General features: G+C 59.2%; 1 protein-coding gene across 5 annotated transcripts in view; it reads right to left on the minus strand.

The window, feature by feature from the left end:
* Positions 1-374: 374 nt before the first annotated feature.
* The window catches only part of LOC117651339 (protein Fe65 homolog), a 58,719-nt gene continuing 42,538 nt past the window's right edge, over positions 375-16,555 (minus strand). For all 5 annotated transcript variants that reach the window (XM_034395277.1, XM_034395279.1, XM_034395275.1 and 2 more), the window contains 12 exons: positions 10,190-10,312; positions 4,746-4,972; positions 4,281-4,405; positions 3,582-3,950; positions 3,168-3,295; positions 2,696-2,701; positions 1,989-2,155; positions 1,802-1,903; positions 1,512-1,714; positions 1,235-1,411; positions 967-1,137; positions 375-867 (listed from right to left, as the gene is read on the minus strand). In XM_034395277.1, coding sequence (XP_034251168.1) covers positions 988-1,137; positions 1,235-1,411; positions 1,512-1,714; positions 1,802-1,903; positions 1,989-2,155; positions 2,696-2,701; positions 3,168-3,295; positions 3,582-3,950; positions 4,281-4,405; positions 4,746-4,972; positions 10,190-10,312 — 1,777 coding nt within the window. In that variant the 3' untranslated portion in view covers positions 375-867; positions 967-987. The remainder of the gene's footprint in view (positions 868-966; positions 1,138-1,234; positions 1,412-1,511; positions 1,715-1,801; positions 1,904-1,988; positions 2,156-2,695; positions 2,702-3,167; positions 3,296-3,581; positions 3,951-4,280; positions 4,406-4,745; positions 4,973-10,189; positions 10,313-16,555) is intronic.

Consider the following 16,555-nt stretch of genomic DNA (forward strand, 5'->3'; position numbering starts at 1 on the left):
TCTACTCACTCACTTACTTATTAACTTACTCGCATACTCACATATTCACATGCTCACTCACTCACTCATTCACTCACTCACTTACTCGTTCACTTGCTCCCTCCCTCCCTCCCTCCCTCCCTCCCTCCCTCCCTCCCTCCCTCCCTCACTCCCTCCCTCCCTCACTCTCTCCCTCCCTCCCCCCCTTTTTTCCCTCCCTCACTCACACACACACTCACACACTCACACACACTCTCTCTCACACACACACACACACACATACACTTCCTCACTCACTCACTAACTTATCCAAAAACTTTCTCACTAACTCACTCAATTATTCATTAACTTCCTCACTCGCTCATTAAGATGCTGGCCATACTCAAATCCAGATAAAAGTTCAATCCAGACTTGTAATGTTAGACTCTCCATAAACACTATTAACAATTAACTCTAGTAAGACCTCAGAATCCATTATGTAAATCACATCCAACACCACTGTATTCTGCATTCACTTAGTACCCATCTCATTCATTTTCCTATATGTCATGTCACTTTCACTGGTAAACTATCACACTTCACTGAAGCACACTCAGATACACAAAAGACTGGCCTGCTGAGTTAGCTTGAAGTCAGTTATGGAGTTGCTGCAACACCAGTGGGCAGTTTCTCCCACAAAACTACTGGTTGTGAGCTGGGACTCAGAGGTGTGCTGGGGGGACTGCCACTGGGAGTGCCAGCTGAACCAGTCGAGCCAGTCGATCCAGGAGAGTTGATGGCCATGGCTATCCAACCGCTTGTGAAGAACTGGGGTGTCTTTGGTGATTGCAGATGACGAACACGGGGAGGCTCAGGAGGCTCTTTGTCCTTCTCTGCAGGAAATGATTCCTTCAATAGAGAAGCAAAACCACATGAGAAAGAAAAATTAGCTTTCATGATGTGTGGTACTTAACCCCATTTGGACATATTTTTTGAGTCAAATTTTACCTGCAGAGAAAGAGCCTCATCTCAGGATTCTGACCCCTTTGCTTTGCGTCCAGTGAGGGTGCCGACCAACGACTTCAGTGTGGCACCCAAGCCTCGGCCAGGGGACTGCGCACTGGTGCTTGGCTGTCTGAAGCCCTGAGGGTGAGCGTCTAGACATTTCTGATAACGCAGCTAAAAAATAGAAGTCAAAGTACAGAAATGTTAGAAGTCTATTCTTCTGCTAACCTAATCAGCAATACTATTTGCTTGACTTATGACACGCGCTTACCTTGCATGCTGCCTCAACAGTTTTGCACAGAGCACCTGAAGAGGGCTCACAGTGGAAAGCATGAGCTATGAACAGATCTTGGGCGGTGTGCATAACAAAAGCACACTGTTTAACATTACGACCAATGCCCAAAAATGATAAATATCGAACTCGGCATTCTGTTATTAAAGAATCATCCTGTAAACCAGATACACGAGTTATGAGTTACAATTTAAATTCAATTCAATAAAATAGAACTTGAAGCAAAATGGAAAAGCAAGTGCAAATGGGAACTCACATTAGGATTAAGAACTGAGATCATTGATGGTGCCACAGCAACATGTACAGGACGCCATTGGTCTTGTGGAGCAGCAGCAGATAGAAGGTCAATGGCATCATTCAACACATCCATTCCTGTAGCACGATCCACTTGGATTGATCCAAGGTACAGAGCGCGAATAACTTTCCTTGGTTCTTCCATAGGAGTTGGGAAAGATTGTGCTGGAAAACAGAGACAACATGAATGTTTATGAAGATAAGAATTGATCCTTAATTAAGTTATTGTTAAGATATGCAGGGGACACTTACTGACAAGGGCCATGCCACTTCGGTGGTGGAAGCGTCGATGCTCTGTTGGCAAGTTTGTAGGACGAGCGGCAAGACCTGCTCGTCCTAACATCCCATGGCCACCTACAAAAAAAATAAATTTTTGATGTAGAGTGAAAAATTTATTTATTCAATAATTAATGCTTTGAATGTCATATTCATAACTTACTAATGTCAATAGGCTTTGCCAGATTCTGTTGAAGACTACGCTCAATCATAATCTTTTTGCATATATCTCTTAGTGTATTTGCAATGGTTCGAGCTGGGATATCACAGCGGAAAACATGGCACATGTGCTTCCGGGTTGTGCGATCACGGGCAACATAGGCAAAATCCCTGAGAAAACAAAAGAAAGAATTAAAACCCAAACTAAAGCAAACTGTTCATGCAAAGAAAAGTTACAAATCAAAGCAAGCAAAAGGAAAGCCATCCTTTACAACATGGAGTGACCTCAATAACTAAGAAGCGCTGAAAAGGTGAGGAAATCTTTATGTGCCTATCAAAATTCAGATGCAATTTTTTCAAAATTTATATTATGTTCAGCCACACAAAAAAAACTTTTGTTCTCTTTTACAACCACTGAATTTTAAGAACACTCTTGTCATGAATTTGTTTACTTAAACAAATTTATGACAAAATTTCAAAGGCTTCACACAACAGAATTTCATGCGATGCATACAGGATGCAATCTAAATGTCTTTCCACTACTTTCTCTATAACACACATACAAAGCACGCAACTCCATTCTTAAGTATTATGCAATAGCATTAATGTGACATAAACAATTTCAACTAGGCAAATGCACTTTGTGGCCAGAAATTGCATGTGCAGTGGCAAACAAAAATGAAGCTATTGTTAGAAATGGCCATTTGTTACCTCTCCCTGCGGTCGAACCATCATCATGAAAGAGTATGGATTGCAAGAGAGAAACAAGAAAAATTGAAATTAGATTTCAACACAACTAAATGATTGAGGTGCAGTACACTGGACCTTTTCAGGAGGCAACATGTCTCTTTTTTACACATAAAATGTCACTTTATTGAAATCTTAAGAAATTCAGTTTTTGAAGAAACAGAAAAACCTTCCTGCAGCCTTTTGCTGTGTTTCGCTTGTTTTGATAGTACTAAACTTTGAGTCCCTCTTCAGCAATGATAACTACAGATTAAACTGCATGAGTCCATAGACACTTACAGTACACAATGGGAGGAAAACTATAGGTTTGAATTAAATTGCCTGCTGTTATTTTATTTTATACTGTTTTCAGCAGAAACTCCAACAATATTCCAAATAGCATGCATAAATCGTCACTCAGGAAGAAGACGAGTGACTCTGCGTCGTACCCACATACCTGCCGTGGTCGCGGCCTACACCCCACACCCTGATTGTGTGGATAGGTTGAGTATTGAGGAGCGTTAAATTTTCAGGGTCTATCAGCTTCAAAGCGCCCTCGTCCAGGTCCATGAACAGATCCTTGCCCTGCAAACCAAAGAAGGACAAGGAGTGAACAAAAGGTTAGTGCACCGCACAGTGGGTCAGAAGACCGGCGGAGGTGGCCGAAATTATGGACGCGTTTTGAGATCCAGAGTCGTCGAATGGGACTAGAACCGATCGTGTGACCCCACTAATGAATTGCTCTCTCCTTACGAGGAGTCCACTAGTGAGGCCACCCGCTCGGTTCGAGTCCCATCCAACGACTCTGTAGCTCAGAGCGCGTCCAGAATTTTGGCCCCCTCCGCCGGTCTTCTGGTGGAGGTGCACTCACGTCTCCCCAGCGGCCCACGACGTCGAGCAGGTCGTTGCGGCCGAGGGACAGGTCCACGATGCACTTGTTGACGGCCTTGCTGCTGCGCTCGGGCGTCAGGTCGGCCTCGGCGATCTCCACCCAGCCGAGCGAGCGCACGGCGAAGCGGATGGGCCGCTCCTTGGCGTCGGCCGCGTCCAGCGAGTTGCCCAGGGCCATGCCGGGCCGCGCCGCGCCGGCCGCGGGGTTGGCGCCGGGCGAGGGGCCGGCCGGGTAGCTGCGCCGCTTCAGCGCCAGCTCCTCGCGCCGCTCCAGCCGCTGCCCCGACAGCTCCTCCAGGGCGGAGCTCGTGTTGCTGCGCGTCACGCACGACACCACCGCGGACAGCGACTGCGGAACAAGGAAGGCGAGTTGCAGCGTTGCAGCGCGCAGCGCGCCGACACCGACAGCAATGGCAAAGCAATGGCAAGGGCCCGCCCGGCGGGCAGGCAACCCAAACGCGGCCTAGCGCACGGCAGTGCGGCGGGCTGCCTAACCTCCGATTCGCAGGCGGCATGACTTGGCTTGACTTGAAAGTCTAGACCACACATGCTATGGCTTTGACCGTCGCAGCAGACTGGTTCCGAGAGTCGTTTTCCTCGCTCCGTCTCTTCCGCACCCATACGGCGCGCCTACGAGTGGACAGGGCGACGAAAACGACTAGGTGTGCACTGTGGTTACCGTGTCCGTGTCCTTGAGCAGCTCGGCGTCCATGGGCTTGCCGCCGGGGGTGGGGGTGTCCGCGCTGGGGGGCTCCCGCTGGATGGTGCCGCTTTTGATGTGCCAGTAGTAGGGGCCGTCGTTGTCTGCAACCAGAAGGAGCGTTAGAGCAACACCGTAAAGTCAAGAGTGGAGAACTCCGCACTTCAAATGTGGTCGGAAGGGTGGAATTTGCAGTCTTCGCACTTTAAAGTGCAGAGTTTGCGGGGATCATGCCCTGTATGACAAGAGATAGGGGCTCTGTGAGCTTCTCCACTGCCCAGACTGCAAACTCCACTCGTCCAAGTGTGGAGAATGACGCCGCACCAGGTGGTGGGAGGAGTTCCCCGCAAAACAAGCGGTCCGCGCTACTCCGCGCGCGAGAGACTCTCGGCAGCTTGCCGCGCGGGGTATCGACAGGGGAGGGCCTCACGGCCTCGGCCTCACCTTCATGGCGCTCCCAGCCGGGCGGCAGGTTCTCCTTGAGCGAGTGTGCGACGGGAGAGTCCGGCGAGGGCGTGAGGCTGCCTGGGCCGGGGCCCTGGCCGGGGCCTTGGCTCTGCGCCGCGGCCGGGCGCCTCTTGACCGCCACGGCGTACAGGTCGTTGTTGAGCTGGCCGGCGATGTGCGGGATGTCCGAGCCGTCCAGCGCCGCGCTGTTCACGTTCAGGAGGCTGCAACAGGCACTTTCGGTCAGGTACGAGCACAAGCTGGCGACACACTGTGAAACCGAGCGTGGAGAACGCCACACTTAAAGGGCGGAGGTGTGGAATTTCAGGTCTCCGCACTTGAAAGTGCAGAGTTTGCAGTCTCCACCCTTTCAGTGTGGAATTCTCTGTAAAGTTTGACAAAGCACTGCCCACAACACAAAAGCCAGAACAATACACCATGATCTCAAATCAAAAGTTTGGCCCAAATCGACGTCGAAATGACATCATTTGACGCCATTTGGTTCTGATTTTAACTGCCCTCTTGTTCGAGGGTGGTGGGGCGCGGCCGGCGCGGCGGTGCGGGCTGGACTTTGGACCGGCGGACAAATGGAGAGTCTGGCCTCGCCGCGGCGCTGCTCCGTGCTGCGGCGGGCCGGGCGCTGCGCGCTGCGCAGGCCGGGATGAATATTGGAGGAAGGCCCGCTGCGGGCCCGCACCCAACCACTCGGGAAATCATGAGCCAAAACTACTCGACGTGCAAGGCGGGGCCAGGGGCGGGGCCAGGGGCGGGGCCCGCCCGAAAAGCGGCCAAAAGGCAGCGGTGCCGGGTTTGGCATTATCCACAGAGCGGATTCTGCCTCGCCCCCACACTGCCAGCCCGGCACACAGTGAATTTGCCAGAGGACTGGTGGGGGCGGCCAATAATCCGGGCGCTATTTGAGCTCCAGGAGTCACTAAGTAGGACCCAAACCGAAAGTGTGGGGTCACACCAATGAATTGCTCTCCGAACGAGGAATCCGTTGGTGGGGTCACACGTTCGGTTCTAGTCCTGTTTGGCGACTCTGGAGCTCAACACGCGTCTAGAGTTTTGTCCACCGGCGCCGGTCTTGTGGTAAATCCACTGTGCGCTCCGCCCCAGTCCTCTCGTTCTGCCCGCCCTCGAGAATAACTAGAATCCCGTTCAGCCGAAGGGAAAGGACGCAGCGCTACCCCGCGCTCCAGCCGCTTTTGAGTTTGGTCGCGAGCGCGGGGTAGCGCCGAGGGTAGCGCCCTACCGGCGCCGGGCCACACGGACAAGGGCGGTCCCATGACGTGGCGCCGCGTGGCGCACTCCCCAACGGCCGAACGGTTTCCCGTAACTCCTCTTTGGCGTGTCGGCAAAATAGGGGTCTGGTCGCAGGGGAACTGGGGCGGGCCGCGGGGTCGACGGGCCAACACTGTGAAAATTTCCCTGTTCGCTGGATGACAATTTCGAGCGGGCTAACTTTCTTTGCAAGAATGTCATCAAACTTGTTGACGACATCCGTTGTCACGCGCCCATGCAATGAGCACACAGGAGCTTTGATGACTATTGCTCCAATTTGCAATGAAGTTGTCATCTTTTGCGAGTGGCAAATGTCATCCACGATTTCGTCACAAAGTGACGACGAGTCCTCACAGTGGAGGGGGAGGGGAGGGGGTCCATGCAGCCCATGCACAGTCGAGGCAGTCCGGGCGCGCCCTCCTGTGCCCGGCAAGACTGCACAGACCAGGCCAGGCTGCGACCCCTCGCCGGCCCCACCAGGGCCCCCTGGCCCCACCAGCCCCGCCTGACGCGCGTGGTGCACGCAAGACTGCGACTCCGACTGGCGCCACCGAGGCGGCCAGAGGGCGAGGGTGATCGGCCACCCCGCGCACAGTGGGCCAGAACGCCGGTGGAGGACAACACTCTAGACGCCTTTTGAGCTCCAGAGTCGCTGAATGGGACTCGAACCGGACGTGTGGCCCCACCGATGGATTGCTCTCCGAACGAGGAATCCATCGGTGGGGGTCAGACGTTCGGTTCCAGTCCCACCAAAACTCAAAACGCATCTTGGGTTTTCGCCGCCTCCGCCGGCCTTCTTGCCCACTGTGTCGCGGGGCGCGCTGGGGCGGGCTGGGCAGGGCGCGCTGCAATTTGACCACAAAGACGACCTTGCCGGTCTGCAGCGCGCACCGCGCCAAGGATGGCGCGATAGGGCGCCAAGCTCAGGGCGCGGCCCTCGGCGCCCTCGGCCCTGCTCTATCAGGCCGCCGTCAAGGCCGTCAGCGCCGTCAGCGCCGTAAGGCGCCCGTCAGCGAGGATGGCCGGGAGGGGCAGGGAGGAGCCGACAGGGGCGGCCGGTCGTCCCTCCCTCTCCGTCGCAGCAATGTCTTTGCATCGCTTTGGCAGAAGTTGTTTGTTGGTCTCGAGCGCTGCCGAGGTTCGGGACGCCCAGTGCGCCAGAAGACTGGTGGAGGCGGCCAAAATTCTAGGCGCGTTTTCAGCTGCAGTGTCGCTAAACAAGACTCGAACCGAACGTACGACCCCACCAATGGATTCCTCGTTCGAAGAGCAGGTGGGATCAAGCGTTCGGTTCGAATCCCATTTAGCGACTCTGGAGCTCGAAACGCGTCTAGAATTTTGGTCGCCTCCAGCGGTCTTCTGGCTCGTGCCCACGCCCACTGTGGGACGGAACACAGGGCTGCGTTCTGTTTTTAGCGTCGGGGGTGGGGGCGGGGACGGGGTTTGCAGTGGGACACGTTTCTTATTCCTCGAATGGGACTCAAATCAAACTCAAAACACAACAAAAAGCCCATTGGGTTGTTCCCGAAAAGTCTATCAGACCGGGCTGGAAAGAGACAGCTTGGGGATCAGGCAGGCAGCATGAGTGGGAGCGAGAGGTCTTTCGAGTCGGGTCCGGGTCGAGGTCGAGACCAATGGCTGCTGTCTGGTCTGCCTCTGTGCGGTCAACACCGTCTCTTCCGCTTCCACGAACGGGAGCCCCGGAGCCTGCAGGCTGAAACGCTGCTCCGTCGCTCTGTCTTCCTCGCACTCGTCGCGCGTCCCGTAGCGGAGCGAGGGAGACAGAGCGACGCCGGCGCGAACCGCAGCCCGGCGACCCGGCGGCGCTGTGCGGCGCGGGGCCAGGCCAATGCGAGAAGCCATGCCGTGCCGGCCGTGCCGGCAGGACGCGAAGGAGGGCGACGTCGTGGCGGCATGGCAGCGGAGCGTGCGGGTCGATGCGATTACTCTGTTGGAGTGCAGAGGCCCAGAGGCCGAAGCCGAAGCCGAAGCCCCAGCAGCCCAGAGGCCGGGCCGCGGAGGCCGCGCCGGCGCCCTCATTCACAGGGGCTGCCGGTCGTGGCGACCGTGCCGGCTGTGGCGACTGTGGCGACGATGGTCACTGTGACGGCTGTGACGGCTGTGGCGACGATGGTCACTGTGGCGGCTGTGACGGCTGTGACGACGTGACGTCCACCCTGGCCAGTGAAGCATTGCGCATCCGGGATCGTCCTCGAGACACTCAGGATGCGTCTTTCAAGCATCATGGTGGCTTCCAAGGAGCGTCCAAGAAGCGACGACCGTGACGACCGCCCAGGCCGCGTGACGGCTGTGACGGCTGTGACGACGTGAAGTCAACCCTGGCCAGTGAAGCATTGCGCATCCGGGATCGTGTCCTGGAAGCACTCAGGATGCGTCTTTCAAGCATCATGGTGGCTTCCAAGGAGCGTCCAAGAAGCGACCTTTAGGCGTCCCAGCTGGAAGCGTCCTGGAGGTGTCGCTGGAGGCATCCTGGACGTGCAGAAGGCGTGCAAAAGGCATGCTTAAGGCGTGCAAAAGGCATGCTAAAGGCGTGCTAAAGACGTGCTGGCCTTAATGACGGTGACGCGCAGGCCGCAGGAGGCCGGGCCGCGTGCGAAGGCGTTGTCCGGAAGGGCTCGGCCGTCGTCAGGGCCATGGAGGCCCTGCTGGACCACATTGTGCCATCGCACGGTGTGTGGGCCTCCAGGCCTCCAGGCCCACGCGGCACAGGGGCGCGCGGCGCACCCACGGGTCCAGCCAGGCGAAAGAGGGCAGCCTCACGGCGCTCCGGGCTTATCGGGCTAATACCCTAAGAGCAGCCCCTCCCCCCCTCCCTCCGCCCTGACCTGCATCAAGTATGGCGGCCTGCGGGCGCTTCCGCAGACCATTAGCGCCCCTGCCTGGCCGTCCGCGCCCACCCCAGCGTCCGCCTTCCCCCGGCCCAGCGCCCGGCTGTTACATTCACTGGATGGATCCGGAAAGGGACCGTCTGCCAACATCGGCCGCGCGTCCTCTGCTCCGGGTTGCCGGCGTTGCTGGCCCCTCCGAGTACCGCCGCACCGCCGCGCAGCGCACGGCGTGCAGCGTGCAGGGGCTTAGGTCGGCTTAGCGCCCTCGTCTACCCGGCAACCCGTCTCCCGCCAGAGCACCCAATCCTAGCGTTCCTGGCGTTCCTCGAGGGGTGTGGCCCTGCAGACTGATTCTGAGAGTCGTTTCCGTCGCTCTGTCTCTCTCACACCTACAGGGAGCACCCCGTGACTGCGAGAGAGAGAGGGAGCGACGAAACGACTCTCGGAATCAGTCTGCTGCGGACGGCCCGTCGGGCGGGTGGGCTCACCGCTCACCGGCCCGGCGGGCAAGCGCCCGCCAATGCCCGGGTGGGCAACCCGCAGCGCAGCGGTGTTCGGCGGCCAAAGCCGTGAGCAGAGGGAAGGGGGGGGGGGGAGTAAGCCATGCGGGGCCGGAGGGCCGAGGGCCGGACGCGGGTGCATCAGACGGGTGCAAAGAACCCGCTCCAAAAAGAGCACGGGGGAGATATGGAGGGAGCGCGACGTGGTGGGCGTCTGCGAGTAAAGCCCCGGGCAGCATCCCCCTCCCTCTCCCCTTTCCCGGGTCCCTCCGAAAACGGATGTTTACTTAGTTGCTGCCCCAACCCACCGTCCCCACCCGACCGACTCCACTTCCCGGCGCCAGGCCGGCCGGCCGCGCCCGGAGGCAGGTGTACACTGTAACCGGCACAATAGAGGGAGGGCTGCCCCCGCTGCTTCTCGTTTCCCGTGGCGGCCGGCCAGGGGGCGCCACCGCGACACTGTCCAGCCTGCCACCCTCGCAGCCCCTCGCAGCCCTCCGACTGGCCGGCCCGTAAAGTGGAGCGCGATGTCTGCCTGCGACGCACTTGGCTGCCCTTCCCGAACCGCGGCGCCACGCGTCGCCACGCGGCCCGGCCGGTCAGCAGCACTCATTCCGAGAGTCGTTTTCGTCACTCTGTCTCTCTACAAGGGATGCCCCAGGACGGCGAGAGGGACAGAGCGACGACTCTCGGGGTCAGTGTGCAGGCCAATGGCGCGCAGTGCTGGTCGCTCCGTCCCTGCCGCACCCCACGGCACGGCACACTGCAAGAGGGCGAGCGAGACGCAGCGAGACGCAGCGAGACGCACCTGGTGCGGTGCGGCGGCTCGGCCGTCTGGATGAGGTCGGGCCTGGCTCGCCGGCCCATGTCGCCGCGCTGGTTCAGCTGGTTGCCGTTCGGGGAGTTGTCCAGGCCGCCGCCCTCCGAGGCCCTGCAACACAAACAGGCATCAGTCCGCGACACTGCGAGGAGTCTACTAGGCGCAGGGGCCATTCCGCACAGCATTCCGTCGTTCTGTCTCTCCCTCTCGCACCGCAGCGGAAAGCCCCGCGAGTGCGAGAGGGACAGATAAGGCAGATGGGCAACGATGGCACTACAGCACAGCGCTCCGCCGCCGTCCATCCAGCAGACTGATTCCGCGGGTCGTTTTCGTCGCTCTGTTTCTCTCGCACCAGTACGGCTACGGCACGCCCCGTAGGAGCGAGAGAGATGGAATGAGTCCAGCAGCCGGCCGGCGAGGCGGACGGAAGGACGCACTGCCAGTGACGGCGGCCGGACAAACGACAAACAGTGGGGTGGCCGTGCCCGGCCCGGCCGTGCCGTTTTCGATGGACGTTGTTCACAGAGACAGAGCGACCGCCGGCCAACGGCCCCAGCGGCGGGGCCCTTGTTCTCGTTCTCGGCAGCGGCCGAGTGAGCCAGTTCGGCTCAGTGCCAGCACGGCCAGCACGGCCAGCCAGCGGACACTCTACCGGGAAGCACTTCAGCCTGCCACCTCGCAGTGCCTCAGTGGGCCAGAGCCTGGCCGCCAGACCGGGCCATGCGGCCAGTAGTTCTGGCGCGCACACATGCGCACACACTGTGAGCGTTCCTCTCCACTTGGCTTGGCAGTGCTGGTCTACTCTGCTAGGCTGGCCGGCCTGCAGGCTCATTCCGAGAGTCGTTGTCGTCGCTCTGTCTCTCTCGCACTCAACGAGCGTTCGGTGCGAGAGAGACAGAGCGGCGAAAACGGCCCCCGGAATCATCCTCCTGGCCTGGCCCTCCACTCCGGCATTGCGGTGCGCGGACTCTGTTTATTTTGGCCGCACTGCGTTGGGCCCGTGGGGCCGGCCCCCTCACGCCCCTCGCCCCTCACGCCGCGGTCGCTGCGGTGCGGAGCCGTCTGCACGGCTGGCTGCCGTGCGCTGCCGCGCCGCGCCACCGCCAGGCCGAGTGCCCGCGAATGCCATCACGGAATAAATGAAATCCATCACAGAAGCGGGAGCGGCACGGCACGGCTCAGTGCGGCGCGAATATGGAGCGATATTGCCAGTCATGGGGCGACACCGACACCGCGCTTCGCCTCGGCGCGGGGAAACCACCAGAACCACTCCGCGCACTCACAGCTCCGCTTTTATCAATTCGCCTTTTCCCGTTTTTTTTTTCACCCGGCCGCGTCGCCGCAGCTCGTTTTTGTGCGCCACTCGGCCAGAGGGGATGAGAGAGGAACAATGAAAAATGCGGAAAATAAATAAAGGAGTCGAAACGAGGCCAATCAATGGCCTCAGCGCGCCCACGCGCACGATACAAGAAGTGTTCTCAATTTTCAAGACACCAAGCACGATTCCTGAACCGATACATTTCACACACTGTTATCCTCGTAAAATTTGAAAAAAAAAAAAAAACTAAAAAAAATCAAGAACAGAAAGAGCTTTGGTGGGGCAAGTCATGCCTTGTAGAGCGAACGCGACGTAACGAGAATATCCAATCACCCGAATCAATATTTGAGCGCTGCGGCGCGATGATGATCCATCCATTCATTGCGTCTCTCTCTCTCTCTCTCTCTCTCTCTCTCTCTCTCTCTCTCTCTCTCTCTCTCTCTCTCTCTCTCTCTCTCTGAGAGCGGTGACTTTCCAAGCGATGTTTATGCCGTAGAGGCGTGCCTTTCAGCCAGCCGTCGCGGGGCGAGGCGAGGCGAGGTGCATTGTTCGGCGAGTGGGCCGGACGTTTACTGACTCCGAGAGTCGTTTTCGTCGCTCCGTCTCTCTCGCACTCACGGGGCGTCCCGCGGGAGAGAGAGACGGCGAGGAACGAAGCACCAGGCACCACACCATTCCGAAGAGAACCTTCGCTCTGTCTCTCTCGCACTCGTGGGGCGTCCGCGGGGCGCGAGAGAGACGGAGCGACGGCTGGCGTCGCGGCGCCTCGCGCGTGGAATGGACAGCCGGTAATGAAAAGCGGCGCCCGAGTGGAAGCGATGCGAAGCAAGGCGAAGCAATGTCGCGGGCACCGCGGGCACCGCACCTTTGTCACATTTCCGGGGAATATGTTACCATGGTTACCGCTCTGATGCCGGTGGCGACGCTCGGCACCACAACCAGCACACTGATTCCGAGAGCAGCTTTTCTCCCTCTGTCTCTCTCGCACCTGTGCGGGGTGAGTGCGAGAGAGACAGGGCGACTCTTGAAGTCAGTCCACAGGCCGCCGTCGTCGTGTCAGACCCAGGCAGGCGCCCGCGGAAGGGGGCGCCGGCCCGGGCAGAGCGTGGCGCGTTGTGTTTACTTCGGTTTACTTCTACTACTTTGGACTTTGATAGATTCGGCGCGCTGCCATATCCGGGAAAGGGACGCGTTTCTCTGACGGCACTGACGGCAAAGGGGACGCGACGCTTGTTTAAGTTATGTCTTAGAACTTGCCACTAGCGCCCTCGGTTCGATTGAGACGACAAACTTTTGGGAAACTTTAAAACATTTCTACTTTTCTTCTTACTAAGGGAGTTGTTAGCAGTGCATGTGTACACGGGCAGCGTTCTCTTTGCGCTGGGCCTGGTCTCTGAATTGAGCTTTTGATAAGCGCCCCGCCTACAGTGTGCGTGCCTGACCGCGCAGACCGGCAATGACACATGAATATGCGCGCGGCCGAGCAGCGCTTCGTCGCCCCGTCTCCCTCGCACCCACGCGGGACTGCCGGGACGCGCCGTGAGAGCAAGGGAGACAGCGACGTTCGGCCAATCCCTTGCCAAGCCTCGGCCAAGCCGCAGCGCAGCCGGCCAGCCCGGCTGGCAGCCAGGCCAATGCATTCATTCGATTAGTTCGCAGCGGTGATGAAACATGGAACTCGAGCAGCCCTGCCGTCCTGGCCGCCTCCAACTAGTCCACCAGCCTGCCGCGCCGCCAGCAGGCTTCGTCGCTCTGTCTCTCTCCAGCTCGCGGGGCGCCCCGGAAGCCCGTAGGGGTGCGAGAGAGACAGCGTGCAGGGCCCACGCGAGGCGCGGCGGGACGCGGGCAAGCCCTCTGGCAAGCCAGCGACGGCGGCACTGACTCGACCTAATCAGCTCCCATTTCGATCTCCGCCCCGAAAGCAAACCCACCACCGTCCTACGCTGTTGCGACGAACTAATCATCAGCCCATTCAAACGTGCCAAACTTCACAACGAATTTGTGTGACATTCGTACAGCGTATCTACCGTGAGATTCCCTCTGATGACCACTCATATGGCGTCACAAATTCAAACGAACGAGACAAAATCCACATTCTGAGGTAGATGACGTCACATTCGTTGCACAACAGTGTACCGGAGGGCTTCGCTATCCGCCTGCCTTCCCTTCGGCTGCGGCCGAGGCTTGGGCTTTGCCGCTGCACCAGACAGGCTGGCTGACGCTGCGGCGGTGCGGCTCTGCCCCGCGGCTCTGCGCGGCCTAACCCACTGCGGCCAAATGTCAGCGCGGCTCGCCACGGACGGGCCGACGGGCCGACAGGTGCACGCCGCCGGAGCAGACTATGCGAACTATGCAGCAGAGGATCCCGGCGGTCCAGCGACGGATGCCTCGCAGTCGCTCGAGGGGGTAACGACTGGTAAATTTCGTGTCAGCCGGATAACGGATTACCCCGGATTACCCCGGATTATCCCCAAATTGCCTCCGGATTACAACCAAAATATTCCCGGATTACCCCGGATTACCTCCCAATTGGCTGTCAGCCGGATTCCCGAAGTCGTTACCCCCTCGCAGTCGCTTCACAACGTGCCCCACTGCGAGCGCCGTGTGTGTGCGTGTGTGCGTCAAAGCGCCTTCCTCCTACGCAATGGGCCCTCCCAAATCCTTCCCCCTCTTTCCCTCCCGACCCCGGCAGCCCCGTCGGGAATACATGTGCCTCTGCCACACAAAACACGCCATCTGAGTAATACACCTGCAGCTGTGGCGGCGGCGTTAGGAAAGAGAGAGAGAGAGAGGGGGGGGGGGGAAGCCTCTCCCCCGCAAACCGTTCTCGCCAGGACACATCCCAGTGGAGCCTTGAGGCCTCGGCCCGCCTTGGCCAGGCAGGCCGGTCGCAGGCAGGTTGGTCCCAGGCGGTGAAACATGGCTTGCACTTGTACAAACGCGCGCCCATGAATTCACTTGCTCCCCAGCGCCAAGAGGTCCCCCCCCCTCTCTCTCTCTCTCTCTCTCTCACTCTTCTCTCTCTCTCTCTCCTCTCTCTCTCTCCTCTCTGCCCCTCCGGGGGTGGCCGTCCGTTGTATCTCAGGTGCCGATCCGGACAGACCTAGGCCGATCTAGACAGTATCTAGCCCTCCAGGCGTACCTGGCTTGGCGCGGCCCCCAATGGTGGCCCCCACCCATCATCGCCCCTCGGGCAAGTCCAGGGGCAGCCTGGCAGCCCTTCGCTCAGATGGGCAACCCGCAACACGCCGAGTGAGTGAGTGAGTGAGTGAGTGGGTGAGTGAGTGAGTGAGTGAGTGAGTGAGTGAGTGGGTGAGTGAGTGAGTGAGTGAGTGAGTGAGTGAGTGAGTGAGTGAGTGAGTGAGTGAGTGAGTGAGTGAGTGAGTGAGTGAGTGAGTGAGTGAGTGGTGAGTGAGTGAGTGAGTGAGTGAGTGAGTGAGTGAGTGAGTGAGTGAGTGTGAGTGAGTGAGTGAGTGGCGAGCGAATGTGCGAGGTGGGATTTGACCAGCGGAGCGACAAAGGCTGTTCGGGCTTCGCGCGCTGAGACGTGTGAGGCGTGTTCGGCTAACCGGACCAGTGCGCGCCGCGCCGCCCACCGCACCGCACCGCCCACCGCGGCTGCGAACGCGCTTCCCGCCACCTGAAGCCGAATAGCCGAAACGCGACATGGCGACGCATTGCGACGCATTGCGACGTGCGACGCGCAAGCCCGAAAAGGCGTTTCCGACCGTGAAACCACTTGAAATGCGGGGAAGCGGAATTTTCAGCCGCCGCACTGAGAAGTGTGACGTTCTTCGCGATTGCGCCACGCGATAGGGGCTCCGCGAGCAACTCCACACTTGAAGCGTGGAGGCTGAAAACTCCACGCGTCCGAGTGCGGAGAACTACTCCGCGTGGTGGTACCACACTTGGTTTGGAAGCGCTTGAAAATTCAACCACACTGGTAAAACTAAGGCGTTACGCCTCTTTGAAGCGTGCTCAAGGCTGCAATCTGCAGATTGGACTATGCTGCCGGGTGTGCGTGGGCCGGCCGTTGGGACCGACCTGCCGCCAGCACACTGATTGTCCCTCTCGCACTTACTACAGGGGCCGCCCCATGAGTGGGAGAGAGACAGAGCGAGAAAACGCCTCGCGGAATCAGTCTGCAGCGGGGGCGGCCGGGGGCGGCCCGGGGCGGCCGCCTGACAGCTGTCACAACCGTCGTCCACGAGGCCGTCGCGGTCGCGCACTAAGTGCGGCCGCGGGTCGCTTACTCCGCCCGCCCAACTTTGATTAAGACTGGCAGCTCCGAAGTTAGTTCCAAAAGAGGGGGAGGGGCGCCCCCTCGCGCCGCGCGGGGCCTGGCCGGCCTGGCCGGCCTGGCGGGGACATCGAGGGTCTCGTGGGGCTGCGGGGGCGCGGGCCAGGCCACTCAAAGGGCACCTCGTTTGTGTACAACTGGTCACGCCCCACCGGGGGCCACGGGCCACGGGGCGCGAGGGGCCACAAAAGCCCAAAGCGGCTGTTGACATTCGCCCTCTGGCCACTGATGAGGGGCACTGGGGCGTCAGGCGCGGGTCAACACGCAGACAGACAGACAGACAGACAGGCAGACAGACCGACAGACAGGCAGACAGACAGACAGACGGGCAGCCACTTCCGCCGCGGCCTTAGCACACACCGACACCACGGTGGTCCGCGCGATGGCCGATGGCTGCCGATGGCACGGCGATACGGCGGCAAGGTCACGGAGCGCACGGCGTGCCGCAGGAGGGGCAGCACGCTGGAGGGCCGCCTCGGTCTCTCTCTCTCGCACTCACGGGCCTCCCGAGCGGGGTGCGAGAGAGACAGAGCGACGCAAGGGGTTCTCCGACGGGGTGGTCCGAGTGTGCCGCCAACCAGCTAGGCGGGAGGAGGAAATGCCGCCTGCCCTTTGTCTTGCTCGGCCTCGCCAGAGCGACGCGGCGCACTTCACGTGTCATCTCCGCCATGGTTTATTCCCGAGCAGACCAGATTATCACGCCACTGAATAATTGTCGACTCGGAAAAGGGTTGTG

Source organism: Thrips palmi, unplaced genomic scaffold, assembly GCF_012932325.1.
Source record: "Thrips palmi isolate BJ-2018 unplaced genomic scaffold, TpBJ-2018v1 HiC_scaffold_5, whole genome shotgun sequence".
NCBI classification, from domain to species: Eukaryota; Metazoa; Arthropoda; class Insecta; order Thysanoptera; family Thripidae; genus Thrips; species Thrips palmi.